Source organism: Lepus europaeus, chromosome 13, assembly GCF_033115175.1.
Source record: "Lepus europaeus isolate LE1 chromosome 13, mLepTim1.pri, whole genome shotgun sequence".
NCBI lineage: Eukaryota > Metazoa > Chordata > Mammalia > Lagomorpha > Leporidae > Lepus > Lepus europaeus.
Window position 1 is genome coordinate 51,256,048 of NC_084839.1, and position 26,158 is coordinate 51,282,205.

Below are 26,158 nucleotides of genomic sequence, written 5' to 3' on the forward strand. Positions count from 1 at the left end.
TGCTTCTCCTGGTCTCCCATGTGGGTGCAGGGCCCAAGCACTTGGGCCATCCTCCACTGCCTTCCCGGGCCATAGCAAAGAGCTGGCTTGGAAGGGGGGCAACCAGGATAGAATCCGGTGCCACAACCGGGACTAGAACCCGGTGTGCCAGCGCCGCAAGGCGGAGGATTAGCCTGTTAAGGCATGGCGCCGGCCGTGAACATCTTTATATGAAATGAAAACAAGGTAACATGGGAGAAAAAAGCTTGAAAACTAGGACAATGGGTATGTTACTAGTAGAAATTAATAAATTTGAGAAAAAAAGATCATGATGAGTTAGTGGTTATCAGTAGCTGGACAGGGAGTAACTAACTGCTAGCAAGTATGGAGGTTTTCTTGGTGTGATGATAATTTTCTGGAATTAGATGGTGATGGTTGTGCAATCCTATGAATATACTACAAACCACTGATTTTTATAGCATGTGAATATATCTGTATTTAAAAGAAAAAGGGGAAACATGGCATGTGAACTGGAGGCAGAAAACTCAGGCTGAAGTATGTCACAATAGCAACTAGATATATAATGCTAGAGAATACTTGTGAAAACAAAGGCAAAAGATAATAGTTGAGAGCTGTACTAAAATAAAGCTCTACAGAAGAAAATAGAAAAAGTAACACCTTAGGAAATGAGAAGGAACTAAAGAAAAAATAATAAGACAAAGTCAGGAAGGGAAAGCATAACAGGAAAACATTAAGCATACTAATGAAAAGATAGTTAACAACTAACAGTATTTCATTTTAGGGAGCATAAAAAGCAAGCAATAAAGAAAATATAATCCCTTACAAATCATAAAATATTATTAAACATTAAACTCAAATTAGTTAAGAAATACCTATTTCTAATCAATCAATATTCCATAATGAGAAAAAGATGTAAACTACAGTATATAAATACCATCTTTTTCTGACATGAACTTCTGGTATGACCCTTGGAAAAGTAGACAATTTTTATATAGCTTTTTAGTAAATATTTGCAATTATCTTTAAACAATAAAGAAAATGAAGTCTCAATACTAATCCTGTTTACACTGTTGCCAATGTGTGCCTTGTTTTTCAAACATCTCACCTGAATGGGTGGCCTTCATCTGATTTCTGGATAGCTTGGATCACACCCTTATATATTCTAAAGCTGATAGTCACAGAGAGGAGAGCCAAGGCAATGTAGGCCGTTACACTCACAATGCTGAATACTGTCAATGAAAGCAGCAAGAATAAGCTGGCACCAAACACCACTCCAGTCTTCTTAATGTCTCTCCAGTAGAGGAGGTCAACAACTAAAAATTGAAAAAGAAGAAATCTGAAATTAGAACATTTCACTCATTTGTATTCAGCACATCTATAAAAAGGCCACTAGATAAATTAAAACCCAAGCCTAAAATATTGAAAAATCACTAACTCATGAGCTACGTTTAAACACACTCTTTTATATATTAATACAATACCTGCATCTATTTTTAGTTTTTACTATCAACTGTTTTTCATTCAAATCTATTCCCTGTATATCTGAGTCCCTCTGGCTGTACTGTCTTGCTAAATGCCTCAAGCAGGCAGACCTGTAATCCAAAACAAAAGGCTACTTTAAATCATCTGGTGCATTTTCTTCATCAAATGGACGTCATATATTCAAGTAGTAGGAAAAAATACATATACATTTATTACAATGTATATATTAACTATTTCAATGCCATAAAAACATCATTATTTCAAAAAATGCTAAAAATTAAAACTTTGACAACTACACACAAAAGCTTTGTAGTTCTGCTCTCAAGATCTCTGAGAAACTGAAAATTTTAACTTAAGTCATCATTAACAGAAAAATGCCAACCAACAGAAGACAGAGGCAGTCTAAGTTACCTGAAAGCTACTACTTCCCTAGAAGAGTAGATAGTCATGTCAAAAAAATTTAGGAGTCAAAGAAAAGAGAAAAGCTATATGTGTTACACTGTTATATAATGTTTATTAATAGTAAGGATTCAGACAAAGCCAAACTTAGCAAGTCTACTCTTGGTCTGTGGTCACAGGGCCACCAAGGGAATCAAATAACAACAGGCCTCTGGTGTCAAGATCAGATTATACTCAATCCAAAGGGACCTCTACAGTATACCAAAGAGCTCTTCAATTCATAAGCTAGGCATAATTCATCTCTGAACCGTGAACATTTGGGAGGAAAAAAAACTTTACAGTACAGTAACAACAAGGATACTTTTAAAAGTTTGTGGAAAAATAGAATTAAAACTATTTATTGTGGTGCAAACATTTTCAAATAGCTTTTCATAATATGCATTTCCAACTTTTTGAAGATTCCTTCATTTGGATATACTCTTAACTAGAACTTCAAATACCAGTTAACTTTTAAGATAAAGGGGAAATATCAAAGAAAAATCCCATTTTTACAGGCTGTTTTGGTTTTGAGCCTTAGTTTTTCTAAAGTACATTTAGCACTTTACTGTAAGGGGTACTTCTGTAGGGGAAAACAATGTATGAGAATGTACAAAGTTAGGTATTACTACAAATCCCTTAATTCCCATTAGTGTATATCATGAGTACTAAAGAAGGTATTTTAAATACTCATCACTGTGGCATATAGCAGAGATTCAACAAAATATATTACATTCTCCTAAATATGATTTGGTTTGAAAGCTGTCAATTTACATAGCTTTATTTTCAAATTCATATTTCAACTATTCAATCCTTCCCAACTTTGTTGTCAAACCTGCTGAAAAAACCTAAATCACTTTTTACACAGAAAGTTTCTACTATCGTACCAATACATTGTCAAAATGGCATTATAAATGCCATATTAAATAGACACAACAGCAATGCTAACAGTTGTCTGACATTCAGTATACACTGAAGCACTACTCTTCAAGAAACTTAATTTAGTAGATGAATTAGAAAACCTGAAAATGGGGGGAAATGCATTTTTCTTGAAAGGCTTATCCAACTCTAAAACACTATTTTTGTGTTAAGTCAATGAAAGTTAAAAAAAAGAATATTTCGCTATCATAAGACCCAGGGATGGGAAAAACTGGAAGAAAGTTTAAACAGACTTCATGAAATAAACATTGAGCTGATCTTGAATGAACACAATCTAAAGGTGCAGAACTAATTATGTTTGCATGTTAGGATTGGTTCTGATATCTTTTACTAACAGGATTCAGTGACAGGGTAGGAAGTAATGATAAAGACAGACCAAATTCTTGCCCATGAGGCTCCTCAAGTTTCAAGATAAACTCAGGTTCTAGGGTGGAATCACATGGATGTAAACAAGGGCTCCATTACCTACTAGTTATGTGGCATCAAGGAAGTCACTAAACCCCTCTACACTACAGTCCTCCATCTTTATAAGATGTGTATTTAAATAGGAATGATCTCATTGAGATGTTAGAATTCATTAACTGAGACCTGAATTAAGAGTTTTCATTATTAATATAAGGCATTTAATACAGTACACGGCATTTAAGAAATTCTTAATGTCAGGTCTGTTATTTGTTATTAATAGCTTCACAGTCACTATCAATTTGCTTATCTGGGTTTTTAAACAGTAACTATAAAGAAAAAAATCTAACCTTATGATTAATCTATAACTTAATCATCTGCACTATCACACTGATACATTGTAGACACATTACTCTGTAAACCACATAGAAAAAGGATTTAAAATTTATCCAAGTTTCCACTATCATAGGGTAAATGAAAGTTGACAGCCTAAAATAATCAGCAGGTAAAGTGCAACTCAAATCTATTTTTGTATGTACAAATGCTCCTATACATTAACAATTTCTGATTCTCAAAGTGCTCAAAACACTTATTAATCTTCAAAATCACTATTGGTACTAAGTTAAAGTACATATGTACTCACAATTCTTTTCATCATTAAAAATCACTCAGTAAAACCTGATTACGAAATCACTGACTTTAACTTGAGAGGTATATACTGTACAATATAGATTACTGTCTTCATTGAATTATCTTATGTAATAGTTACTGTCCAAACAGGTTTAACACATTTTTTTAAAGATTTATTTATTTACTTGAAAGCCAGAGCTACACTGAGAGAGAAGGAGAGGCAGAGAGCGAGAGCGAGAGCGAGCGAGAGAGGTCCTCCATCTGCTGGTTCACTCCCCAACTGGCTGCAATGGCTGGGGCTGCACCGATCCAAAGCCAGGAGCCAGGGGCTTCCTCCCAGGTCTCCCACGAGGGTGCAGGGGCCCAAGGATTTGGGCCATCCTCTCCTGCTTTCCCAGGCCACAGTAGAGAGCTGGACTGGAAGTAGAGCAGCTGCGACTCGAACTAGTGCCCATATGGGATGCTGGCACTACAGGCGGCGGCTTCACCTGCTACACTACGGCCCTGGTTTAACACATAATTAAGAATTATTTTAATCTTTGATTTCTATGGAAACAATGTAGAGGAGAGAAAAAAATCAGGACTGAGATTCAAAAGAACTACATCTTAGTACTAGTGCTTAAACTGTGTAATTATGGATGAGACTCCAACCTCTCTGCATGTCTGTTTAACCATCAATAAAGGACATTAGTCACCTAATCTCTCTTTCCTTGAAGAAACTAACAATTCTTAGTTAATAGAAGATACACATCAGTTCTGCATTCACTGTTCCCAATCAGAGGATTCCAATCAATGAGATCTTCCTACTGGAACTATTTAACTATTCAAATTAAATATTCTTTTCTTTTTAGATCCAAATTGCTGGAGGAGAAGAAGGTCTAAGTATTTTTATTCATACCAGTCTTTTGAATTGAACTTTGAAACAAACATTTTTTTCAGAGGCAGACATTATTAAAACTTTAGAAAAATAATAAGCCCATATTCTTACAGTTTTTCAAGCAATTATAAATTCTTATTATGGTAACTGTATAAGAGGAGCTAAAGAAAAATCTGAAAAGCTACACACATTTTAAGCCTCGTAGGATGCTTTAGAAATTTTCTCTGGGTTGCTGATCTACCAGTCTTAACACATCATTTTAATTCTGGAGTTAACATTTATTGGGCACTTGATTAAGCCAAACACTGCTTACAACTTATGTAACATTATCTCTTTCAGTCATTAAAACCCAGTGAGAGGAATGCTTTCAGTTTAGCAATATCTGTATCTCACATGACTGAACCCAGATCATGTGATTAGTAAGTGGCAGAACCCAGATGTGAACTCAGACTGCCTGTTGGTAAAACTCATTTTCTCCATGTAGAATGGCAAATTGAAGGCTCAGCACATTAAAGTTCTTCAAAATTCTAAACATTTGCATACATGAGTAGGGAGAATGTACATGGGAAATGAATCAACCAAGAAGAAAATGTCTTTAAGTGAAATTAACAAAGTAGGCTAATAAGAGACACAAATTCTAATGTGAACACTTGACCTTCAGTTAGATAAAGAAATGAGAACACTACTCCAATATATTTGACAGGTACTTTGCCCACAGCAGAAAGCTATAATTAATCTTAAATTTTGAAAATGTTTTAGAAACCATGTGATTTTGATTAAATTGGGATAATCTGTACAAAGGACTTAAATAGTCATAAAGAAAATTATATATACCTATACAATCACAGAAACATGTCCATAATGATAACCGAAACAGAATGTTGTAAGACTCATAATACCAAACACATCTGTGATGTGTCTGAGGCTATCCATTAAAAAGTGATTTTTATTATAGATGAGTTCTACTTGCTTCTTTACTCTTTTCTGTGCCATCTGAAATTGGCCTACTCCAATAGCAGCATAAATTATGATTATAATTTTAAAAAATCACTCTTTTTCTATTTGTGTTCAATATCACTAAAGAATCTTATGACAAGAGATTTCTCCAGTAGACTTTCCTACTAGAAAGGGAACACAATGTTAGCTTAATAAATACTTGGAGATAACTGACAGTTAAAAACTGAACAGTTGGGTCTGGCACTGTGGTATAGCGGATAAAGCTGCTGCCTGCAGTGCCAGCATTCCATATGGGTGCTGGTTCAAGTCCCGGCTACTCTACTTCCAATCCAGTCTCTGCTATGACCTGGAAAAAGCAGAAGATGGCCTAAGTCTTTGGGCCCCTATACCCGTGTAGGAGACCTGGAAGAAGCTCCTGGCTCCGGATTGGCCCGTCTTCGGATCGGCACAGTTCCGGCCATTGCTGCCATTTAGGGGAGTGAACCAACTGATTGAAGAAGACCTCCCCCTCTCTCTCTGCCTCTGCCTAACTCTGCTTTTCAAATAAATAAAAAATAGGCCAGCGCCGCGGCTCAATAGGCTAATCCTCTGCCTGCGGCGCCAGCACACAGGGTTCTGGTCCCGGTCGGGGCGCCGGATTCTGTCCTGGTTGCCCCTCTTCCAGTCCAGCTATCTGCTGTGGCCCGGGAGGGCAGTGGAGGATGGCCCAAGTGCTTGGGCCCTGCACTGCATGGAAGACCAGGAGAAGCACCTGGCTCCTGGCTTCGGATCAGCGCGGTGCGCCGGCCGCAGCAGCCATTGGGGGGTGAACCAACAGAAGAAGGAAGACCTTTCTCTCTGTCCACTCTGCCTGTCAAAAATAAATAAATAAATAAAAATACTGAATAGTACATCACTAGATAATCTTAGTGTTTTAGGTTGAATCAAGTCAATTCCCCCAAAGCTGGTGATAATGAAATAGTCATATTTAGGTCCAACAATACTAACAGAAGCCTAAAATAAATTTAACTATATAAAAATACAGTAAATCCTAACCTATGACTTCTTTTCCTCCTGTCATACACCACCTACCAATAAGGGCTTTTCAGTAATTGTTCAGAGCTCTAAAAAGTCACATAAGCAAGCAGACACATACTGTACGAAAATATGTCAACAGAGAGTACCTCAAAGCAGACACCAGGACAGACATGCTGAAGCAAGCCCTAGGGATACTGTGGTAAAGCCATCAAACCTTCAAAACACTAAAGAACAAGAAAAAGGGGAACAGCCAGGAGAAATCAGACTACTAGGCACCAACAGTCACACATAAGACAAAATAAATGTACCCTTGAACAGGAAGGTCCAAAAGGCAAGCCACAACGCTACCACAGTCATTGTGAAAGGAAGGATTTCAGTTATGTTTTTTGTTTGTTTGTAAAAAGCATTTAAGAGACTAAGTGAAGCTGTAAGAATGAAGAAAATTTTACTCTTACAGGTTCCTTAAATTGGTTTTAATTAAAAACAACAACTTGGGTAGATTCAAGTTTATCCAGGAATCACTGATTCTCAGTGAAGGAATCATCAAACTTTTTCGTGTTTAAATACTATTGCTTGTAATGTTCAAGAGGTATTTGTTATATCCACCTGCTAATTAAAGTGTGTGTTAAATTCTGAAACCAAAATCAGGCAAAGAGATCATAAGAAAACTATAAATTAGTACCCCTTAAATGTATATAAATGCAAAAATCCTCAATAGTAAACTGATTCCAGCAATACAGGTCAGTCCAACATATGAAATTAATATGTCACTTCAATAGAATGAAGACAGAAACCACATAATCATCCCAACAGTTACAGAAAAAAGTATCCAACACCCTTTCATGATTTAAAAAAAAAAAAAAAAAACACCTCTAAACAAGCTGGGAATAGAAGGGAACATCCTCAATTGGATAAAGAAGCATCTATAAAAATTCAAAACTAACATCATAGCTAATCATGAGAGACTGAAAAATTGCTCCCACAGACCCAAACAAGACAGACATCTACACAATCTATTCCAATACTGTCCTGGAGGTACTAGGCAGGGCAACTGAGAAAGAAAAAGAAACAAAAGGTGTCCAGTTGGAAAGGAAATTAATTTCTCTTGTAGCATGATATTACATATAAAAAATCTCAATCCACAAAAATGCTACCATAATAAATGAGTCCAACAAGGTTGTAGGGCACAGATCAGTAAACAGAATCAACTGCAATTCTATACATTAGTTCTATACATTAGCAATGACTAATCTGAAAATGCATTAAGAAAATATCATTACACTAGCAAGCATAAAAGAATAAAGGTAAAAGAAGTTTAAGACTTATCAACTGACTATAATACACTGTTGAAAGAAATTTAAAAACAATAAAGTAAATGGAAAAATAGCCCACGTTCATGGATTGGAAGACATTGTTTAACTGGTAATAATTCTCAAATTGATCTGCAGGGAAAGTTCCACCAAAATCCTAGCTGTCTTGACAGGAACTGGACAAGCCAATTTTAAAATTCATATGGAAATACAAGAAATTCAGAATCAAAACAATCCTGAAAAAGAATAACAAGTCTCTGTCTCAAAACTTCCTACAATGCTACAGCATAGCAGTTATACAAGGATAGAAAGGCAGATCAGGGGCTAGTGCTGTAGTGCAGTGGGTTAAGCCATCATCTGCAGTGCTGGCATCCCATAAACCTGCTGGTTCGAGTTCCAGTTGCTCCACTTCCCATCCAAATCTCTGCTAATGTGCCTGGGAATGCAGTGGAAAATGTCCCAAGTACCTGGGCTCCTGCACCCACATGGCAGATCTGAAGGAAGCTCCTGGCTCCTGGGCTTCAGCCTGGCCCAGGCCTGGCTATTGCAGCCATTTGGGGACTGAACCAGCGGATGGAAGATCTCTAATCTCTCTAACTCTGATTTTCAAATAAATAAAAATAAATAACATAACAAGAAAGGCTGATCAGTGGAATAAAATGGAGAGTCCAGAAATAACCTCTTACATTTATGGCCAACAGATTTTTGGCAAGGACGCCACAACGATTCAAAAAGGAAAGAACAGTCAATTTTTAACAAAGGGTGCAGAGAAAACTGGATAACCAACTGCAAAAGAATGAGGGCTGGATCTCTCTACATCATATACAAAAATTAACTCAAAACAGACCAAAGATATAAACAGCTTAAACTATAAAACACTCTTAGAAGAAAAAATTAAGTGTAAAAGTGTTTATGGCTTTGGAATATGCAATGGCACTTTAGATACGATATCAAAAGCTAAAGCACAATAAATAAATAAACTGGATCCCATCAAAATTTAAACTTTTGTGTTTCAAAGGAAGACAAAAAGAAAGTGACAAGACAATCCATAAAATAGGAGGAAACATAGGAAATTAATCAGATCAAAGACCTTTCTCTGTTTCTAACTCTGCCTTTCAAATAAATAAAATAAATCTTTAAAAAAAGAGGAGACATCATTTACAAAACTACTATCTGATAAGGGATAAAGGACTTGTATTCATATTTGGAATATATAAAAAACTCATTAACTCACTGGTAAAAAATAAAAATGAGGAAAGGATCTGAATAGACATTTTTTTCAAACAAGATATACAGATGGCTAATAAGCACATAAAAAGATGCTCAACAGAATTCAGTCATTAGGGAAATTCAAGTCAAAACCACAGTGAGATACTTCCACCCACTGGGATAGCCACAGTAAAAAAGATGGACAGTAAGAAATGATGACAAAGATTGGAACTCTCACATACCTGCTGGGAATATAAAATTCAGTCAGTATGAAAAACAGCTTGACAGTTCCTCAAAAAATTAAACACAACTTATAACTTGGTAATTCCAATCCAAATGACTAGAAAACCTATGTATACAAAAACTTGTATACAGGGGCCAGCGCTGTGGCGTAGCAGGTGAAGCCACTGCCCGCAGTGCCGGCAACCCATATGGACACCAGTTGGCATCCCGGCTGCTCCACTTCCGATCTAGCTCTCTGCTGTGGCCTGAGAAAGCAGCAGAAGATGGATCAAGCCCTTGGGTACCTGCACACACATGGGAGACCCAGAAGAAGCTCTTGGCGCCTGATCAGTGCAGCTCTGGCCGTTGCGGCCAATTGGGGACTGAACCAGCAGATGGAAGATCTCTAACTCTGACTTTAAAATAAGATCTTAAAAAAAAAAAAAAAAACCTTGTATACAAATGTTCATAGCTACGTTATTCATAATAGGCAAAAAGAGGACACAACAAAAGGTATATAAGTTGATGAGCTGATAAACAAAATATGTAATCCATATAATTTAATATTACTGGGCCACAAAAGGAATAAAGTACTGATATATGCCACAACATGTATGAATACTGAAAGCACGCCAGAGGCCAGTTACAAAAGATCATCTATTGCATGATTCTGTTAGACGAACTGTCTAGATAGAATATACAATTCTCTAGAAACAAAGTAGATTAGTGGTTGCCAGGTACTAGAATAGGAAGGAAGATAAAGAGTAACCACTAAAGGCTATCAGGTTTTTGTAGAGGGTGAAAATGTTCTTAAAATAAGAGCGGTGATGGTTGTGTAATTTTCTGAATATACTAAAAACCAATGAATAGTACACAATAAAAATATTCAAGAGTAATCTTTAAAAATCTCATTTTAATATCTGTTTCTCTGCTAGGTTAAAAACTTCACAGGGAATCATGGTTGCTTTAGTATTCATTGTATCCCCAGAGCTGAGTGCAAAACCCAAAAGAAGCAAACCTTCCATAAATAGATTGAATAGAATGACTGTATACTTTATGCTAATTTAAGGCATGCACTAATTCTATTTTTTTTTTAAAATCTCTCTGTTTTGAGCTTAACATTTATTTAACCTATTTTCAAATGCTCACATTTATTAAATAACAAATAGCAATGCTTTCAGGTAACTTATAAAGTATGAAACAATGATTTGCAGGGTTTTTTACTTAGTAAACTCCTAAAGGATTAATGAATGCCTCACTCATCTTTATATTCCCATTACCTGTTCATTAATGTTTGCTGCACTGTCTGAATATGGCCAGATTATTATTAGGAACAAAAACATTTTAACTAAAGCTTGTAATATTTTTCAGATTAAAATAAAAGATATCTTTAAGATCTTTAAGTCAATAAATGTTTATTTTGGATTCCTCTGTAATCACTTCACTAATGGTTTATGAGTAACGGTTTACGGGGCTGTTTTTGAGAAAGCAAACAGGCTTGCACAAAGTCTTTTTCAATACAGAATAAAATGTTAACCATTTAGGGCGACCTCACTGTGGCCTCAATTTACTCTTACGTAAAATACTCATCAAACATTCTTTATTAAGTATCAGGGCCTTTCTGGGGGCGTGCTTACGGATTATCAACGAATTCTTTAATTCAGAAAAAGTGATTTACTCCCTATAGTCCTTGCCCACTTTTGTTTTCAAAATAAAAATGTGGCAAATTTTTGATTGGTATAGTGCACAGAGAAGCAGTAATCTTAGCAAACAATAAAGTAACAGAATACTGCCATCTTTTCTTTAAAATAAAAAATTTCTAGCCCAGTGCAAAGTAAGAAGAGTTGCCCACATTTGGTAATCACAACTGTCATCTGCCACAGCTAAAAATAGTGCCAGCCCACATGCCTTTCAAAATGCAGAAGTCATCCAATTACATTTCATCTCAAATCAAATGCTTAACGAATGCTCTTCGCTGGAAACCTGAAGTCAATTTTTAATTTTAAAGTCTTCTGGCAGGAGTGGGGGCAGGCGATTGGGGAGTTTGAACTAGTTTAGTTAATTCTAAAAATACTGAGAATACAAGAAATGGCTGGCAAGAGAGATACCTGCTTCCGAAGTGGAAGCTTTTTCTTTAATAAAGTCACGTGAAGAAAGAGATAAGCAGTTAGGTAGGAACTTAAAACATATAAATAATAATATTAAATTTTTAGATATTTTTATAACCATAAGTTATGTTAATAATTATTAGGAATCTCAATCCTTGACCAAATTTTTCCCAAATGCAAAGAAAAATGACTAAAATTCAGAATTGGTCATTTAGCACCACACAGTAAGCTTTTTACCTCATAGTAAGCACTCCCCTGGCAAATAAATGACAGGTGATGGTCCAGAAAAATGATCTGTACAGAGGGAGTGTTTAGCTCTTTCCACAAACACAGTAAAAAGAATCTGAATCCTATTTTGTTCTGTAATTTACCACCAGTATGAAGTGAGTAGATCATTTAACCTCTTTCTTCATATGTAACAACAGAAAAATGACACTCATCTAAGTTACCTGAAACTGAAAGAAAATTTCATGTAGGTAAATGCATGGTGAACTGAACAAACTAAATAAAGGTAATAACCTTGAGGTAAGTCAAGCAGAGAAATCAAATATTAAATGCAATGCTAAACTAATCTTTTTTTTTTTTTTTAGGTGAATTCAAACTTTCTCTGCTGACCCGTTTAACAGGCTTCAAGCTGATGGGCATCTACTAAAATGTACCTCAAAGATTTGGCAAGCCAACCCTACTTCCATCCAGTAACTAGAATCTTTTGAAAGATGTATGTGAAATTTCAGGTCCTGTCTCTTACATCAATACATGTTTATTGCCTTACTTCTGATAACATTCAGTGCTTGGACCAATGTCAACCACCACATCCCCAACAAAACAAAAGTTTACATACGGTATATAATGTGGTATAATGGGTTAACCTGCTGTCTGCAATGCCAGCATCCCATATGGATGATGGTTCAAGTCCCGGCTGCTCCACTTATAATCCAGCTCCCTGCTTGGGAAAGCAGTGTAGAATGGCCCAAGTCCTTGGGACCCTGGACCCATGGGAGACCTGGAAGAAGCTCCCAGTTCCTGGCTTTGCCCTGACCCAGGCCTGGCTGTTGGGGCAAGTTGGGAAGTGAACCAGCAGATGGAAGGTCTCTCTCTATACATATATTTAAAAAACTCTACCTTTCAAATAGTAAAATCTTTAAAAAATGTCATACATATATATATATATATATAAACATTATAAACAAATAGCAGAATTAGTATATTTACCCCATCTGTAAGAATTTAGTAATTCCTTTTTCTAGGCAAGGTACTGTGATGAGTACTTTATAAACATTATCTCCAATTACAACAATTCTGTAGAGTATTTACTATCTGCATTTTATACATGAGGCAACCCAGGCTTAGAAGTGTCACAGAATACATTGTGCAAGGTTATAAACTGAAATTCAGGTCTGATCATGAAGGTCACACTCTTTCCATCATAGCACATTTTGTATTTAAAAGGATAGATCAATATTCAAGTCTGGTTTTTATTCTATCTGAGAATGTATTTATTTGAGAGGCAGATAGGGGAAGTGGGGGAAGGCCTGTAATGGCCTGCAGCTAGGGCCAAAGCCAGAACCAGGAACTTGATCCCGAACTCCTGCAAAGGTAATAGTAACTCAATCACTTGAACCATCATGGCTGCCTGCCAGCATCTGCATTAGTAGGAAACTAGGGTCAGGAGACAGTGCCAACTATAGAACCCAGATACTCTGGAATGCAGGCACCTTAATCATGGTAAACACCTGTCCTGCCAAATACTGCTTTACCCTTAGCTTATAACTGAGAAGGGATGCAATTTACTAGCACTGGGAGCAGAATTATATTATATGAGACCAATAAATTCAAGTAATATAGATTCAACAACAGGAATAAACCATGTTCTGTTTAACTTGCATTGCTTCCTAGAAGCAATTTAATTTCCCCTACTTGGAAAATAATAAAAATAACTATAAACATGTAACTACAATTTTATATCCATCAACAATAATTAACACTACAAAAGGAAATAGATGATAGGTAAGTTGAAGAAAGACACAGACAATTTTTTTGTTTCTTTTTGCTATTGTTTTACAATTGACTGTTATTCCCAATGTCCTTAACTTTTCTTATGAAAAGGCTCATAATCTTTAAAATGATAATTTTATCAGGATCTGTACCTAGCTACTGCAACCAAACAATATAATAAACTAATCTTCAGTATATAATTCTCCTTGCTTAATTAACAGAAGGGCCACTCAAAACTTCAGCATGGCCCCATTTTCATTTTTTATTTTGTAAAGAAAATCTGGTTAATAAGATACTCCATTTAAAAATTTTTATCTTATTGACCACTGCTTTCCCTATGAGCTGGAAACACTGTGATGAGTGACTGGTATGGTAACCTTGACCTGTACTGTATTATTTTAGTATAGTTATAATGTCATTGCATAATAAACACAGTACATTTTCATCTAACTCAATAACTAAGTCATCTATAGTGTACTGTCTTAAAAGTCTGACATTCTTGATTTGACAATGCATATACACTAGTGACTTTTTTTAACATCACGTAACAATGATATGTGTGACACTTGATGGTACTGGGTTATGAGTACATCAGTGTCATTTGTAGTATGCTGCAGAGAAGTGCAAAGTGAGGAGAATCTGGCATACATTCTCTGTCACAACTACTTGACTCTGCCCATTGTAGCAAAAAGCCACATTAGATAATATGCGAACAAATGAGTATGGGTGTTACAATAAATCTTTATTAATGGCTATTTATATTGAAATTATATAGAATTTTCACGTATCAGAAAACACTAGTCTTTGAAAAACATTTCAAACATTGAAAATGCAAAAAAAAAAAAATACTTCACTTCTTAACTCATGGGCAATACAAAAATAGATGACAAGATTTGGCCTGTGTACCATACTTCACTTACTTGCTGTAAACAGTAAGTCTTGCACCCAAGACTATGTTAATTCTGTTTTGTGTCACCAAACTGTCAAGAAAGGGGCCTGAATTATCTGGACATTTACACTACATTGATACCATTATATTCATATAAAATGATTCATCGGAAGTACCAAACACACTGAACGCTTTAGGAGGAAAAATGGGATTCAAGGGGCAGGAGACAAAACTTAAAAATATAGTCTTGTCACAATTTTAAAAGTTTCAGGGAACCAGTAGTGTGTAGCATGCTAGGATACCTTCTTCAAATATTTAACACCCTATGGCTCCATCAGATGTGTAATTTAAGCAATATGATCTAGCAGATTCCTTGCACTGGAAAAAGCAAAACCAATCACATTGTAAGAAAACCATAGACCAATCTCCCATAAACACACACCTACAGTACTCAACAAAATATTAGCAAGTTGTATCTATCAGCTATATATAAAAAGAATAAAGCAATATGATCACACGGTGCTTATTATAGGAATGCAAGGCTGGCTTGATATTTGGAAACTAATCAATGCAATTCATCATGCTAATGATCCAAAAAGAAAATTCACATGAACATACCAGTTCATGGAGAAAAGTATTTGGCAAGATATAACATCATTTCATGACAGAAATTTGGCATAGTATGAACACAAGGAAACTTAGTAAACCCAACAAAGGAAACACAGAGATAATCTACAGATAACAAGACATAAATGGTGAAAGACTGTTTCCCCCTAAATTGGAAACAACATGTACAAACTGACAGTGATTCTTGTTTCTCTAAATTTCTATTTAAGTTTGAGAATCAATTTGTCTATATCTACAAAAAAAAATCATGCTGAGAATTCTTTTCCAGTCAAGATGTCTTTTATTTCACAATAAAGTGTTGTGGAGGGTGGAGGGTGGAGCCGGCACCGTGGCTCACTTGGTTAATCCTCCACCTGCGGCACTGGCATCCCATATCGGCGCCAGGTTCTAGTCCCAGTTGCTCCTCTTCCAGTCTAGTTCTCTGCTGTGGCCCGGGAAGGCAGTGGAGGATGGCCCAAGTGCTTGGACCCCTGCACCTGCTTAGGAGACCAGGAAGAAGCACCTGGCTCCTGGCTTCGGATCGGCACAGCGCTTGCCGTTAACAGCCATTTGGGGAGTGAACCAACGGAAGGAAGACCTTTCTCTCTCTCTCTCACTGTCTAACTCAAAAAAAAAAAGGGGGGGGGGCATATAAGGCAACTAAGGAACAGAATTGTCATTTCCTGAAAATAATCCCCAGCAAAAGGATGTAAAACACAAAGATGTGAAGTTAAGTCTATGTTCACAAAAAACAAACAAACAAAAAAAAAAAAAAAAACACTAACACTGAGGCCAGCATTGTGGTATAACAAACAAAGCTGTGGCTTGCAATACTGGCACCCTATGTGGGTACCAGTTCAAATGCTGGTGGCTGCTTCCAACTCAACTCCCTGCCAATGTGCCTAGGAAAGCAGAAGATGACCCAAGTCCTTGGGCCCCTGCACCCCTGAGGGAGACCCAGAAGAAGCTCCTGCCTTCAGTCTGGCCCAGCCCTGGCCATTACAGCTGTTTGAGGAGTGAACCAGAAGATGGAAGACTCTCTCTCTCTCTCTCTGAGGATAGAAGATCCCTCCCTCCCTCCACCCCTCTCCCTCTCTCCCTCTCTCTCTCCCTCTCTCCTTGTCCCCCCCCCCCCCCGTGCCTTTCAAATAAATAAAAATAAATCTTAAACTAATCCTGGCTGGCGCCGTGGCTCAACAGGCTAATCCTCCGCCTTGCGGCGCCAGCACACAGGGTTCTAGTCCCAGTTGGGGCGCTGGATTCTGTCCGGTTGCCCCTCTTCCAGGCCAGCTCTCTGCTATGGCCCGGGAATGCAGTGGAGGATGGCCCAAGTCCTTGGGCCCTGCACCCCATGGGAGACCAGGATAAGTACCTGGCTCCTGCCTTTGGATCAGCGCAGTGCACCGGCTGCAGTGCGCTGGCCGCGGCGGCCATTGGAGGGCGAACCAATGGCAAAAAGGAAGACCTTTCTCTGTCTCTCTCTCACTGTCCACTCTACTGACGCCATGAACAGGAGTGTCAAATTGTTAAGTCAGCAACAGGAGTCACTGTGTACTTATACCCCATGTGGGATCTGTCCTTAACGTGTTGTCTAATGTGAAGTGATGCTATAACTAGTACTGAAACAGTATTTTTTATACTTTGTGTTTCTGTGTGGGTTCAAACTGATGAGGTCTTTACTAATTATATAATGAATCGATCTTCTGTATATAAAGATAATTGGAAATGAAAAAAAAAACTGGTGTTAAATTGGAAATGGCATAGAAAATTAATTAATTTTTTAAAAAAACTATTATGTAGGATCTCTGTCTTTAATGTGCTGTACATTGTTATTTAATGCTATAATTAGTACCCCAATGGTAGTTTTTTCACTTTATGTTGCTATATGGGCAAACTGTTGAAATCTTTACCTAATATGTACTAAACTGATCTTCTGTATATAAAGAGAATTGAAAATGAATCTTTATGTGAATGGAAGGGGAAAGGGAGTGGGAAAGGGGAGGGTTGCGGGTGGGAGGGAAGTTATGGGAGGGGGGAAGCCATTGTAACCCATAAGCTGTACTTTGGAAATTTATATTCATTAAATAAAAGTTTAAAAAAAATAAAATAAAAACTAATCCTACACCAAGACTAGAATCTGAATATTACTCCTACACATGTAGTACATGGCCTTTTCAAACAATTAAAATTGTTTTCTACACTGAGTGTGTTTTCATATTCATATTCCCTTCCCCATTTAAGAATTAAAAGCTGGTTTTTTGTTTTTTAAAAATTATTTCTAGTTGTCAAATAATCAACAGTTTGGTCCCCTTACCAAGTTTAATGTTGTTAAATGAGTCTTTACACTTACCAAAGTGCACAGTAATCGAGTCATTATAAAAGGGAAAAAATCCACTTAACAACTGACCTCTAAACTAATGCAAGCTCGTAAGCATCACTTACTATTTAATTTCATTAAGCCTCACTCATCACCTAAATATCTTACCAGAGAAAACAACACAAAACAACCACAGTCCAAAGTTGTAAATGACCTACTGTGAAATTCAACTCTGAAGCCAAACATGCCATATTGTACTGCCATACAATTCTGTGGCAAAAATTACACAGCCCAAACACCTGATTTATCCTCTATTTATTCTCAGAACTATGCACAACCATGATTATCAACTAACTTTTGTTTCAAATAAGCTGAAAAACCGTATTTTCCTTACTGTTGGTTTTATCTTTCAATGTAAAGTCTTAATCAATTCTTTCCCCTGCCATTAATTTGCTATAAAATTGGGGTTTACTAAAGAGTTTTCTTCCCTCCTTCAAGTAGAAAAATGCCTCAATGTAATACAGGAAGGTAAAAATACAAGGAAAGGCAAAAATCAGCCATGTTTAGAGAGCAAGTCCTTCAATGTGGCTACATTATGAAGGCTGGGAACAGGCCATGGAATGTCTTTTAAAAGTCCCTGATGGAGGGTAGGAGCTTATTTTAAAGAAAGGAAAACCCTTAAGAACAACAATTAAAGCTGCAGTTTAGGAAGTTTAATTTTAATCTGGCTGTAACGTAAGATTTAGTAGAAAGACCAGTTAATTAGGAGTCCTGGTGAGAAATTAAGAGTACCAGACTTGGGTAAACAAAGAATACAGAGAAACTATTTTCGCTATTGCTCCCACTACTTATCCATTCAAGACTGTAAGTCATGCACAAAAGAAAATATGTGCAAGTGTACTCTTCTCACAGAAATCTGGCTCTTTTGGTGTAATTTGACTTTAAAACACACTAAACGGATACCTTAAATTTAAAACCATCAGAAACACATACATACTATTTAATCTTGGTCACAGCTCCATTTGAAGACATCCCCAGTCATTTGGTAAAAATAGTAATTTCTACTATCTTTCTGGAGAGCAGTTGTACAAGAAAAAAAAAAAATCCAGCAACTTAGAAATTATCATGAGTAAGAAAAAAGATCTACGTCCAATTACATTCATTTTAGTATTATTTATTCTTAGACAAAACTTTAGGAGTACCTTATTTAACTACGTGAGATTAATAGCACAAAGTTAGAATATTTTAGTCATTAAAATGATGTATTTTGGGGGCTGATGGCTGCATCCCATATGGGACCAGTTCGTGTTCCAGTTGCTCCACTTTGGACCCAGCTCCCTGTTAAGGCTCCTAGGAAGGCAATGGAAGATGGCCCAAGTGGTTGGGGTCCTGCAACCCATGTGGGAGACCTGAATTAAGTTCCTGTCTCCTGGCTTCTGCCTGGCCAAGCAGCCATTTGAGGAGTGAACTAGAGGTGGAAGCTCGCTCTCTCCCTCTCTCTGTAACTCTGCCTTTCAAATAAATCTTTAAAAAAGTAAACAAGGAAGGAAGGAAGCAATCAGAAGCTGATCTAAATTGTGAAGAGTGGTCAATGCTTTATGAAAAAAAATTTTTATAGAGTATTTAATAGGGGGGAATAATTACAGAATAAAATGTACCATAAAATCGCCCTAACATACACTCTCTTAAAAATACACTCCAAAACTATTTTACTTGTGTGTACAAATAGCTTGATTCCTTTATATACCTTCTCAATTTTCTTTCTTTTTTTTTTTTTGACAGAGTGGATAGTGAGAGAGAGAGAGAGAAAGAGAGAAAGGTCTTCTTTTTTGCCGTTGTTTCACCCTCCAATGGCCGCCGCGGCGGGCACATCTCGCTGATCCGAAGCCAGGAGCCAGGTGCTTCTCCTGGTCTCCCATGTGGATGCAGAGCCCAAGGACTTGGGCCATCCTCCACTGCCTTCCCGGGCCATAGCAGAGAGCTGACCTGGAAGAGGGGCAACCGGGATAGAATCCGGAGCCCCAACTGGGACTAGAACCCGGTGTGCCGGCGCCGCAAGGCGGAGGATTAGCCTGGTAAGCCACGGCGCCGGCCCTACCTTCTCAATTTTCTACAACACACCTATATAGTGTGACACTACATCACCAAGATCTAGAAGAAATATCTCCTGAGTTCCTGAACACTGGATTTCAGCTAAGGTTAGAACTGAGAGCAAGGGTCCTAGTCAGTAAGTCTCACCAATGATTAATACCAAAGCTCCTTTTTCGGCAGTTTTCTGGCATTTCAAGCACCAAGAAGACCCCTGTTCTTTTCTCCCTGACTGTATATGCATACACTGTACTCACATACTCAAGCAACCTTAAGCAAAGTTTAGGGGACCCTCCAAGAAACTCTGCCAAGGAAGTCAGCTTTAGAAATGGCCCAAAGCTCATGTGTCTTGAGGTATAAACTGAATTTTAATGCTCAAAGCATTACTTTTCCCACTCTACAGAAACTTCCCTCAACGGTCATCTATTGTATGCTGTCAAACCCCAGAAGTACTGGTAATAAGAAAGGACAGTGGGCCGGCGCCGTGGCTCAACAGGCTAATCCTCCGCCTTGCGGCGCCGGCACACTGGGTTCTAGTCCCGGTCGGGGCACCGATCCTGTCCCGGTTGCCCCTCTTCCAGGCCAGCTCTCTGCTGTGGCCAGGGAGTGCAGTGGAGGATGGCCCAAGTCCTTGGGCCCTGCACCCCATGGGAGACCAGGAGAAGCACCTGGCTCCTGCCATCGGAACAGCGCGATGCGCCGGCCGCAGCACGCCTACCGCGGCGGCCATTGGAGGGTGAACCAACGGCAAAAGGAAGACCTTTCTCTCTGTCTCTCACTGTCCACTCTGCCTGTCAAAAATAAAAAAATAAAAAAATAAAAAAAGAAAGGACAGTGTTGCACCTATTCTTAAAGTTAACAGGACCCATTGCTATATCTAAACATTCTTATTAACAAGATTCTCTGTAGCATTTATCAGCCCATTCTTGATGCCACATAATCCCAAAATGTAGATTTGAGGTTTCCCTTAATCTCCTGTTTTTTTTTTTTTTTATGAAAACATCCTCACAGTTTTCATCTGTTTCATGTTGCACCTGATTCACAATTCTTTATCATTAAACCTGATATTTCTTGGGGCTTCAAAGACATTCTACCATCATTTCAATTCAAACTTTCTAAAATCCAAAGGGGCATCTTTTCTGTCTACTTTAACTCCACTTTTACTGACACTAAAAAGTACTATCACTGTCAAATGTTTCACGCTCACCGAAACTTCATGCTGTCCTCTGAATCCCTCCCTCACCCTCATCCAGCACATTCATGCCATGGTTCAAGTACTTCTTCCTTTAGTTTCTGAAATCTGTCACTTCCTTCTCATTTCTATTTCAGGCCAGGTTCAGCCTGTCTGCTTTGAATCTGGGCACAACTGCTATAATTCTAACTGGCCCACCTCTAGATTCTTCTCCTCCCAACTTTCCTAAAAAGCACCTCAACCCAATTTACAAATCTGTTTTTATCATTACAAACTTTAAATCTCCAAAGCTCTCTATTTCTTTTGTGATATAATCCAAAACCCAATGTCTTCTGCAGTCTGGCCCAGACTACCTTCTTATAAAACCAGAGAACCTCAAAACTGGAACCCTGGAAATCATGCAAACAAGGAAACCTAAAGACCAAAGGGGTAATTTTCTTACCTTGACCAAAAACAAAATATAACCAAAACTGGGTCTTAAAAGAAACTTTTATCAATGTTTTCTAAATTTTCCTGAAAATAATGTGAATTTTATCAGGATGCTTAAAATAGACTGCCAGACCCTGTGAAATCTGGTTGGAATCACAGGTATTTGTTTTTATAAAGCACTAAATGATTCTCATCTACAGAGAAGTTTGAATAAACCTGACTTAGACTAATCCTCCAAATCTTCTATGCCCTTTAACCATACCACCTTATCTGTACACTACCATCCTACATACTCTGTTCTTTTCAGAAAGTTCTGCTCACTGTCTTCCCTTTTCAATGGTTACATCATTCTCCCACCCCATCCAAACCCCCAAGCCTTCCTACACACTCCCATTTTAAGCACTTCAAAAACCTGTGTCTTAAAAGCTTTTTGGATAACCCCCGTAATCATATACTATGTAGATTTTACTTGTAAGTGTTCTGCTAATTAACAATAGCAAATATGAAGAGCAAGTATATAAAATAAAAATTCTTAATATTAATCTTAGCCTGAAAGATCCAATGTCTTAAATATCAGTTATTCAGAAAAAACAAACAAAAAAAAAACCTCAAAAAAACAAAAAAACTCACACACCTTTTTAAACATTAAAATCTGAGCATCTTTCATTTCTGCTCCACTTCACAGGGCAGACAGGGAGAAGAATGGGCAGACAGGGAGAAGAACGCACGGGGTAAAAAAAGGTCTAAGTATACTTTCAAAATCTACCTAGGCCTTAGATTGGGTTCCTTCCTGCACAGTCACATAGTTTTCAAAAAAATGAGGAAGAATTCTTTCCATGGCATCTTTGGCTTATCAGTGATTTCCAATTTAAATCCTATTCTATAATCTACAACATTAAAATTAGGCACCGATAAAAAAATACAAAAATACAGCTTAACACTGAATCAGAAAAACAGGTAATCCTACCGACCAAATAGCCAAAGGCAAGTATTAAAAAGTATCAGGCACTCCACTTATATACAAAGTGAGGCTCCCTGGTGATATTCAAAGTAAATTTGACTTTATACTTGCTGCCTAAAAATAATTTAATCTCTGATAAGATATGGACTATGATGAATCTAAATTTCTTCTGTCTCAAAATACCCCAAATTATTTTAGCCAAAAAACAGAATTTGTTATTAAGTGGTTTAAGATTTAAATTAGATATAGAGCCTTAACAGTTGCAGAATGGGCCCTAATGTGATTTTTCACTGTTTTTAACACCTGTCTTTATTTCAGTGCTATCACAAGTATCATTTTCATTTATCAAAAACCAAAGTGTATAAATTCATCTTTTACTCTGTAACATTAATAACAGAAGAATGAAGGAATAAAAATCCTTCAAGTTCATATGTAAAGAGATCATAAAGGTAAAAAAGAAATCTAAAGATGTACTGGTTTCTTTTCTTTAAACCATAAGTATAAAACCTTTCCAAAGTCTCAATATGAACTCACTCTTAAACTCATCTTTCCCTCACATTTCTTTATTGAACAAGCTGTCATAAGCATATTGCTCAAGTTACTGTAATTAGTTCCACATACTGTCTTTAGAAACACAATCAGCAATACTGCTAACAATTCTGCTCTAGAAGAAAATAACACTTTTTAAAAAGAATTATAAAACTTGAACACAGCCAGAAAAATTTGGAGCTGTAGACCATCTATTTTGGGTTACTTAATCTAATAATTTTAAAGACAATATACTCTAAATGGTCATATATACAGCCTATCACCTCCTCTTTTTGAAAGAAAATTGCACATTAATAATCCATATAAAAATATCATTACAGTCAACATTTTACCACTTACAGGCTTAAATTCTTACACAATGATCCACTGAGATTTGAAAGGATCTGGGCTCTCAAGGGGGAGGAAAAGGGATCAAGATCACCGATTGGTTATTAGAAGGGCAACGGTTAGTGATTTAAATATAGACATGAATTGAGAGCTACTGTGTATACATGAACAATTTCAAAATATATAAAAACATAATCCAATTAAAAGGCAGTTGGTAGTAATTTTAAAGGTGCAAGTCAGATATCCAAAGCAGAAAAGAAGCTTACAGCAAACACAGTATCTTGCTACCGATAATCCTTTGGATAGAATTTCAACTACACCAAGTAAGCTTTTTTTAAATACTTGGTGACAGTAAATAAATATACTATTATGGAATACAAAGATAGCTATTAACATTCATCACATCAAAGAGACCAACAAATAAAATCTGTTAGATCTGAACTGTTTACAGTGTGCAAGATTAGCAAATAGGAGGTAAGCGGTAGGACAAAAAAGACTAAATCAAAGGCCAGGAAAACAGAACAGCGTGACATTTTCTAGTACACAACCAGAGGTAAAAACACAAATGAGACAGCTGTTTTAATCTTTTAGCTTAAATCTTGCATAGGCTTCACTTCCCATCCCAAATATACCTAAATTGCAAAGCTTACTCATAGAACTGTATAACTGGTCACAAAACCTGAGAAGATTAAAAAGCAGTTATACCCTTGTCCTTCCAATTTTTCTTCTGACCGTCCATCTCTTGTCACGATCTGCCCTCCAGTTGCAATGATCAATTATGCATACCAACAGTAACGCTGTAACCGCACAAATCTACTCCCTGAGACATGAAATAGCCGTTTCCTCAGCCCAAGCCTGCAGTCTCCTCTGCTGCACAACTGCAGCAGGACTGAAGTCACCTGACGCCTTCTGGGTGTGGAGCAGTCTGACGCAGTGCACTCTGTAACCAGGCTGCTAATACTCCGGCATTAATGCCTTCCTTCTGTCTGTTTATTGTTCTACTCATTTGCTTGTTGCTCCTACCCAATGGAGCTGCATTTGCAGGGGTGTGGGGGTGGGGTGCTGTTCTTTCAACAGCTAATCACTGAATATATTTAAAAAGCACTTAAAGGCATATGCAGGTTTGTGGTTTTTGTTAACAGATGGCTGAGTTATTCTGCTGCTTTTCCGTTTCATTTTCAACCCTGAGATCAATAGTTACCTAATAAGATAAAAAGGTACTGATCCAAAGGAAGGGTAACAGATTAACATTTCAAGCTTAGGGAATGTTGGGTCACTTCTTACTTTCTCCTAAATTAATTAAGGCTTTAAACATTCAGCATTTTGTTCTCTGACGAGGAGATGAAACATAAGTCAAATTATTAATGTTTACTGAGTATTTGTAGTACTTCAATAGAAAAGTTTTCAAATTAAACACTATTCTCATCTCTTTTTTCCTTTGACCTTTATGGAAATCCAGACACTTACAAATATTCACTCAATCACCATCTGCTCCAATTCAATCTCTCAATAAGTATTTATTAGACACTACCACACTGTTAATAGATTCTTAGCTTGGGGAGAAACACTCATGTATTTACTGTACTAATTAGAACATCTGACTTGAAAAGGCGACATAAGAAACCAAAGCTTTAGGGATAAATATTTAAAAACTACTACATATAGCATTTCTAAAATTTTTGTTTATAAAACTGCAATTCATTCCAGTGCAGAATACTGTCTATTTACTAATGTTTTACAACTGGTTTACTTGGTACTAATTACCTGCCTAAGCAGGAAAGGCAATAAATAATGACAAAGCCAAAATATTTTAAGATGCCTGCCTGATATGAAAATTACGGAAAGATATGCAGCCTATGCATGAAAGTGTTAAGACTACAGCTATATTTAAGTAGGTATAATATTTTCTGTAAGTTGCTGTGAAACTGAGTAGGCCACAAAACCCTTATTATCAGAAGTGGCCTGAATACTAGTGACATTTCTTTTCTATCTGCCTCTAATTCCAATTATAACTAAAGAAAAGCAATTTTAAAGAGTTCCGCATTCTCAGTTCTAAAGTCAGTATTGAACTTAAAACTTTATTCACTGCACCCTTGCTTGAGATACTTGAGATTCCTATCACCAAGCCACATCATGGTTGAAAATGTCTGTGATCTATCCATGGAATAGTTTGGAACCCCAAACTATTAAGTATAAAAATACTTCCAACATAATATTTTCTAATAATGAATCACTTTAAACTGAAAGCCAACAAATACTTAGCATGAGAATAAGTACTCAAAATAATGCCAGCCATGCTGGCATCCTATATGGGCATATATATATAGTCCCAGATGCTCCATTTCCAATCTAGCTCTCTCTATGGACTGGGAAAGCAGTCGAAGATGGCCCAAGGATGTGGGCCCTTGCACCTGAGAGGGAAACCTGGAGGAAGCTCCTGGCTTCTGGCTTCGGCCTGGCCTAGTTCTGGCCATTTGGGGAGTGAACCAACGGATGGAAGACTTTCTCTCTCTGTAGCTCTGCCTTTCAAATAAATAAATAAATCTTTAAAAAAAAAACAAAACACGGTGGTCCAAACACTTTTTTTTTTTCTGGACAGGCAGAGTGGATAGTGAGAGACAGAGAGACAGAGAGAAAGGTCTTCCTTTTTGCTGTTGGTTTACCCTCCAATGGCCGCTGTGGCCGGCGCATTGTGCTGATCCGAAGGCAGGAGCCAGGTGCTTCTCCTGGCCTCCCATGCCGGTGCAGGGCCCAAGCACTTGGGCCATCCTCCACTGCCTTCCCGGGCCATAGCAGAGAGCTGGCCTGGAAGAGGGGCAACCAGGATAGAATCCGGCGCCCCAACCGGGACTAGAACCCGGTGTGCCGGCGCCGCAAGGTGGAGGATTAGCCTGGTAAGCCACGGCGCCGGCCCAAACACTATTTTCAAGTCAAAGATTACTATACTAATAAGTAGTTATGTAAATATTTATTAAATATATACACTTATAAGTACTAATAAGAAATTATTTCTTGAGGTATAAGTTTTTTAGCATTTATACTATTCACATCTTCTGCATATTTAATTTAGCTTATCAATTTTTTAAGTCATAGAGTGGCAAGAATGTCTAATAATACATATTCAGGAAGGGCGGATCTGGTGGGAAAAATCACTATATTCCTAAAGTTGTACTTACAAAATGCATGAAGTTTGTATTCCTTAAATAAAAGGTTTCTT

At 37.3% G+C, this 26,158-nt stretch overlaps 1 protein-coding gene across 4 annotated transcripts in view; it reads right to left on the reverse strand.

The window, feature by feature from the left end:
• Positions 1–26,158, reverse strand: part of RTN4 (reticulon 4) — a 71,435-nt gene that overhangs the window by 16,816 nt on the left and 28,461 nt on the right. For 3 of the 4 annotated variants that reach the window (XM_062209443.1, XM_062209444.1, XM_062209445.1), the window contains one exon: positions 1,106–1,313. In XM_062209443.1, the coding sequence (XP_062065427.1) occupies positions 1,106–1,313 (208 nt within the window). Of the gene's footprint in view, positions 1–1,105; positions 1,314–23,646; positions 23,830–26,158 lie in introns of those variants that run through there. The other variant, XM_062209447.1, reaches the window with a different exon arrangement.